The 6,784-nt window shown below is 31.3% G+C and overlaps 1 protein-coding gene across 5 annotated transcripts; it reads right to left on the reverse strand.

Moving 5' to 3' along the window:
- Positions 1-872: 872 nt before the first annotated feature.
- On the reverse strand, positions 873-6,434 carry LOC143226866 (uncharacterized). 5 transcript variants are annotated; one of them, XM_076458387.1, is made up of 4 exons: positions 6,326-6,414; positions 5,972-6,110; positions 4,826-5,003; positions 873-2,224 (listed from the first exon to the last, which is right to left on the reverse strand). In XM_076458387.1, exons 3-4 carry the CDS (start codon positions 4,980-4,982, stop codon positions 1,272-1,274), a joined length of 1,110 nt encoding a protein of 369 aa, XP_076314502.1. In that variant the 5' UTR covers positions 4,983-5,003; positions 5,972-6,110; positions 6,326-6,414; the 3' UTR covers positions 873-1,271. The 5 variants fall into 5 exon arrangements, with proteins under 5 accessions (XP_076314502.1, XP_076314503.1, XP_076314501.1 ...); XM_076458388.1 differs by lacking the exon at positions 5,972-6,110 and having other exon boundaries at positions 6,326-6,434; XM_076458386.1 differs by lacking the exon at positions 6,326-6,414 and having other exon boundaries at positions 5,972-6,276.
- Between the last annotated feature and the right edge of the window lie 350 nt (positions 6,435-6,784).

The following is a 6,784-nucleotide window of genomic DNA, read 5'->3' on the forward strand; positions in this document are numbered from 1 at the left end:
AAGGCAGTTGGTATGGGTATTAGAACTTTAATTAAAATAAAGCACAGAACATTTTGATCTTCTTAGGTCATCTTCAGGTTAGCAAAGAGGGTTTACATCTGACCGTTGTTGGACACGTGTTAGGGATGAGTGTGTAAACAGATACAAAATTGTAGGGGTGTTGCAGTTAGATGTTAGGTTATTAACTTGAAGATGACCTAAGAAAATCAAAATGTTGTTCTGTACTTTATTTTAATTAAAGTTTTAATACCCAGACCAACCATCTTGAGAATACAGTATGCATCTTTTTTTTTCAAGATTTTAATATTTGCTACTTACTAGAAAGCTGTAAGGTTTTTACCAGATTATTCTTCTCACAGTAATTCAGGTTACTGTTTCCATCAGAATCTTTGCTTCACAGTAAGCAGTATGATTTTTCCATGTTGTTTGTCAGAAACTGAACAACTGTAAGGTCTCTCACCAGTGTGTTTCCTTTGATGTCTTTTCAGTGAAATGCTTGATCCAAGTTGCTTTCCATTGACTGAACAATCTTAAGTTTCCTCATAAGTATGTTTTTTTTATTGATGTTTCTTTAACTGTTTAATTCTAGTTGTTTTCCACAAACTGCTGTAACTATAAATGTATGTGTTGTTTGATATATCTGTAATTTCTTAAAATCATACTGAATTGTTGGACAAGGTTTAATGAAGCTACTAGGATGATGTCTTGGATGGAAATGCAATCACTAGATCAAGGTCTCTAGGTATTCACCTACAGATCTGATTCAGGTGCTTAATATCATTAAAATAATTGATACAGTTGACACATCCTTTTTTCTTACTTATTGGTAAGAATGTTTGTACTAGTGAATACAAATAATTCCACCAAAGTCATCTATACCCAAGTCAACTTTATTTCTCTGAAGGTGCTTCGACTTTGGAACAGACTGCCTTATGATTTGGAGGATGCTATTAATTTAAAAGGGATAAAAGGAAAGTTTTGTAATTTTTCAAACTGGTTTAAAGATTTTTGTAGAAATACAATTTAGAGATTATGAAAGCCCAGACTGATCAAATGGTCCTTTGTTATTGTTTAATATTATATGGTATGCTATAAAATTACATAATAGGCCATATGAACTGAGTCAATTACTGGTATCAAAGCCAAATTATTAATTATTGTAAAACATCAGAATCACTGTTGTGATAGGTGGGTGGAGGTTACAACTGTAATGTTTCTCATGTTTTTAAGCTATAATTACTTACAAATGGTTTTACACAACTGTAAGGTTTCTACTTAGTGTATATTCCTTTATACTTTAAGCAACTATTTTTTTTACAAATTTTTTCACTAACTCGACAACTGTAAGGTTTCTCCCCAGAATGTCTTCTTTCATGTATTTTTAATTCACTATTTGTTCCAAGTTTTTTACCACACACTCTACAACTGTAAGGTTTTTCACCAGTGTGTCTTCTTTGATGTATTTTTAATTCACCCTTTGTTCCAAACCGTTTCTCACAATCTGTACAACTGTAAGGTTTCTCCCCAGTGTGTCTTCTTTTGTGTGTTTTTAATTCACTGTTTGTTCCAAACTGTTTTTCACACATTGTACAATTGTAAGGTTTCTCTCCAGTGTGTATTCTTTGATGACATTTTAAGTTACCATTTGTTATAAATTGTTTTCCACACACAGTACAACCATAAGGTTTCTCACCAGTGTGTATTCTTTGATGTTGTATTAAATTACAGCTGGATATAAACTGTTTAGCACACACTGTACAGCTGTAAGGTTTCTCACCAGTGTGTATTCTTTGATGAGTTTTTAAGATACTATTTGTACCAAACTGTTTTCCACACAGCGTACAACTGTAAGATTTCTCCCCAGTGTGTATCCTTTGATGTCTTTTTAAGATACTGCTTGTATTAAACTGTTTTCCACATACTCTACAACTGTAAGGTTTCTCCCCAGTGTGTATTCTTTGATGTGTTCTTAAGTGACTATTTGTAGAAAACTGTTTTCCACAAACTGCACAAAGGAAAGGTTTCTGTCCAGAATGTATCCTCTTTTGTTGTGTTAGTTTATCAAATGTTTTTCCACAACCTTTTGAGCCTTTTAGTTTACTTCCACTCAACTTTGTTTCTCCACTAATATTGTTATTTGAGGACTTTACATCTTCATTAAAGCAACCTTCTTGATAACCAGAAACATGACTTCCACAACAGGTGTTCACACTGGTCTTTACATCTAAAACAGATATATAAATGCTGTCATAAAAATAGTTAATGATAAATATATTATACAGTACTATATTTGATGAACATCTAAAAATATTTTAATATTCTAATATAATCAAGATCTAAAGGTATAACTAATTATGATGTAGTTTTCATAGTTTTAACTTTATTAAAGCATTTCTACCTAGATCACAAAAAAAACTTTCAGTCAGTACCTTCGTAGATTAACTGTTAGATACTTTCTAACTTGAAATGGTCAACTATCACAGAACACTTTAATAATGTTTCTATTTTAACATGTTACTTAAGGTTACATATTTTATATGTGTTAAATAAGTATTTATAAAAGTCAAGATTTAGACTACACTAAAATATTTATCTATAGATCACTATTTAGGCTAAACTAACAAATTTATCTATATATTATTTATCAAGTTCAGGTATCATTCCTGTAACTATAAACAGTTTCATTACTGACTCCAACATGTTCGACTGTAGATTTGTGATCAGTCAAGTGTCAAGAACCTATAGACTGGTAGTGTTCAGGATAACCATATATGTGGTAACACATGACAACAGTACATTCACTGAACATGAAGAACCACAAAGATAACAAACACTGGTCACATAAAAAGTTTTATTTTATAGAAGCATGTACTGTTCTCAACATTCATTTTGAGGTTAATTAAATGTTAACATTTATTAAATGTTTTGTTTTCATTTTATCACATTAAAACTTTTACACAATAACTCCCAAGTAGAAGTAACAAAAGACAAACCACATCTATAAACTTGAAGTTAATCCTGTCTCAACAGATGTTTAAAATATCATGAAAAATTATTTTGACCTTCTCATTACATGTATACCAAAATGCACACTGCATCTTTTCAGTTATTTACATTCAAAAATTAATATTTTCCTCTTTTTTTCTAAGACACTTAACTTGGTTCACACTTCCACCTACCTCCAATTTGGCTTTCTTCTAAAGCACAATTTTCCACTTGATACTAGCCTTGAAATTTCCATATGGTTCAGCTGCATTATAGCATATAAAGCACATGTCACTCCTCTACCAATAGGAGTGACACACACCTTCCTATTGCAGCTGACTCCCTCTATCCAGTTCAATCCAATCTTCACATTCAGATTAGGCATCAAAAAAATACTGACACACAAATTCAGAGGGTTGGTTGGAAATGTGAAACAAGGTAAGTATATATCGGAAGTATATTTTTCAATGTAGGAAAATACCAACTTCTGTTACAGTCACTTACCTCTTCTTACAATTACAAACTACAATCCCCCAGATTAGAGTGTTCCATCTCTATGCAGAAGAATCATACACATGGGAGACTGCACCACAACTGAACAAGGTATACTCAGGTGAAGAAGCCAAATCAACAAGGAAGTGGAATATGTGTAGAGTAGCTAGAATGCATCATACTATGAGCAGGAAGGTAACTCCAATTAAAATCAGTGTACCAGAAATGAATCACCCAACCCATGGAAAGAAGGTCCTGAACCATTCACTTTAGGCTTAAGAACCAGAGAAGAAAAGGAATCTTAATCACAAGAACTTAAACCATCACGGGTGCAAATACATCACAATCTATAACAATGGACACTGGAAATGTACATATGGACAATGGCAGGAAGATGGAAATATAGTGTAGAGGATTAAGTGCAGTCAAAAACCATGTAGTTCACAACAGAAGGATGAATCCAACCCACACACACGTGAGAAATTATGTTGGATGATCCTGCTTCAACAACATACACATGGCAGTGGAAGGAAGGGTTCCCAACTGGAAGACTTAATTCAAAAATAGATAGATGAAAACATTTAGTCCAGACCTGCAGCATAACATAAGATCCACTAATAGTCATGTTTTCTACATAGGCAGATCACCACCTCCGTACTCTTGACTGAGTGGAATTGTGCACATTGAGAGGATTCCTTCACAGTCCACTACCCCAGCAGTTATAAACTGGTTAGTGGTAAGGACTACTGTAGTCCATTGGAATAGGAGATGGAATGCATTGGAGAGTCTACTGTCCATTGTCAATGAAACAAAAAATTTAGGTATAAACATGTATATATACTGTAAGCAGTTTTAGGCTATACTCTACTTTCATGTTGCAATTTGTTGTCATTCTACAAAGAAAAATTGTAGTTCAGATTTATGTGGTATTTTTAAGGTGATTATGAGGTTGGTCAAATTGATGGATTTCCTATAGCATTAGGATAAATAGAATAATAGATAAAATACAGTTTTACTGACAAAAATTAGTTATGATACCAGAGACTACTCTAATGGAATTTGACAATTGTAATATGACAACAGTATATTTAATTTTAACAAGTAAATCACTGCACTTGAAATGGGCAACACTCTGACTCCAGGCATTGATGGAAAAACTTTCAATAAAAATAGTTAATTCAATTAATTTTTTGTACATAAAAGGATTGAATTTTTAATGAAATTCGTGAAGATACAGCAACAATTTAAAAGTTACAGTAAGAAGCTTGGATTTAATTCATAGTTACAAATCTGAATTGTGTTAAGCCAATGCTCACAAACTTAAGTTTTAGGTGATGTTTTTACTTACCAGATGTTCTTTCTAACCCTGATTCAATATCTCTTTGATATTCAGTTTCTGTTTTCACATTCATAACATTATAACATGAACCATCCTGGTCCTCATCATCACTATAACTGAACTTGGAAATTACATCATCTTGTAGCAGATCATTAGATTGTTCCATTTTCACTTGGACACATATATTCTAAAATCAAACAATGCTTGAAAGAGTTAACAGAAATTACTAATGTTATCATTACGTACAGTCTCCACAGCTCACTAACTTAAGGCACAATAACATAATTAATAAACCCAAAATATCAAATGTAGTTACATATGTAAATAGTGATAAAACTATCAAAAGTGTAACCAAATAACACATATTGATCAAAGTATATAATTAATTGGACCTCTCTTCAACTTGCACTTTAGCATTAAACAATTTTGAGAATACTTAGTTTATTTATAAGTGCTAAAATTAATTAAATACAATATAGTTTTGTTTGATTCTATAACAAAAATATAAGAAAAAATTTTGGGAAAAGCAATTCAGTTTACATTACCTGTAATTCAATATTTTGGATTCACAAATTAAGATAAGAAGATACTATTCACTAAACTCAAAGCAATCACTTTTTGTTTAAACTGACAAGTAAAAAACCCAATAACAATTTTGTTATTTAAATAAACAAAAGCTTTTTTCTACAGGAAACACTCATAAACAATTTTCAGATTTGAAAATGCAAGAAACTATTTGACAGATTTACCCAACAACAATTTTATTTAAATAGGCAAGAAATTATTATATTTAACCAAAAATCTCTTTCTTACTTAAATTATTTTTTTTATAAGAGAAACAATGAATAATCATTTTCTTATTTAAACGGTGATGAACTTTTTCAAAAGAAACACTCAAATACTACTTTCTTATTTATATGGAACAGTTATTATTATTCAAAAAGCATACAGTAACTAAATTGTGATTTGAAGAAACAAGACGGGATATGCTCGATTACTATTTACTTTAAAAAACAGATAGCAAATTATTCTACAGTAAACACCAGAGACAAGATATTACTCTACATATTTACCCAAAACATAATTCCCAAAGAATTTTCTATATTCCTACATGATTTCAAAAAACTACATTTTTTAATTAATATTTAAACTTACGTGAACATTCGCGGGCGAGTTTTCTTCTCACAAACAGACAAATATTGATTTCTTTTCAAATGTATGTTTACCATGTAGGTTGTTTTTTAGTTATCCTTGTGATTACTTGCTAAAACGAGATCTAATAGTAATGCTAAAACTAAAAAAAAAAACAAATTTCGTAATCCTAATACTGATAAAGTTAACAGTAACAAAAAAATAATTCGTATGATAACCATTACCCAAATGAATATGAAAGACGAAAGCAGTATTAGTTATTAATTAAAACAGTATACAAACAAAATTACTTTCACTAAATGAAATACAGACTAAATTAGTGTAATAACAAAAAAAAAACATTAATAATTATATTACCTAAAATATATTGTTTAACCCATCATACACAGCTGTAACTTTAATTTTGATGGTTTGATTATTGTTATGCGCATGCGCGTTACTATCTTCCGATTCACGTATATTATACAGCGCTCCTTGGGAATGTATCGCGCAATGCATTATGGGCTTGTTAGGGTTTTAAGTTATTGTGAAAGATGTTTGTTACAGAAGACGAAACAAAATTAGAGTGCTGGAGCTTTGGATATTTCTCATAGTTGAAGAAAATATGGCTGGTACAATTTGTAACCAGAAAAAAGATGTGTCGTGAGGATTTGTTATGTTAGGCTGATACCCTAAAATTATAACATAGAAACAAGATGCGACATTTCAAAACAAGCTCCTATTGGATGGTGGGATGATTATTTTACCAGTCTTCTGGACCCGGCGCAGAGTTGTGCTGACAAGTACTTTGACAGAAGTAATATTAATAGCTCTATA

The sequence above is a fragment of the Tachypleus tridentatus genome, chromosome 9 (genome assembly GCF_004210375.1).
Source record: "Tachypleus tridentatus isolate NWPU-2018 chromosome 9, ASM421037v1, whole genome shotgun sequence".
Lineage (NCBI taxonomy): Eukaryota > Metazoa > Arthropoda > Merostomata > Xiphosura > Limulidae > Tachypleus > Tachypleus tridentatus.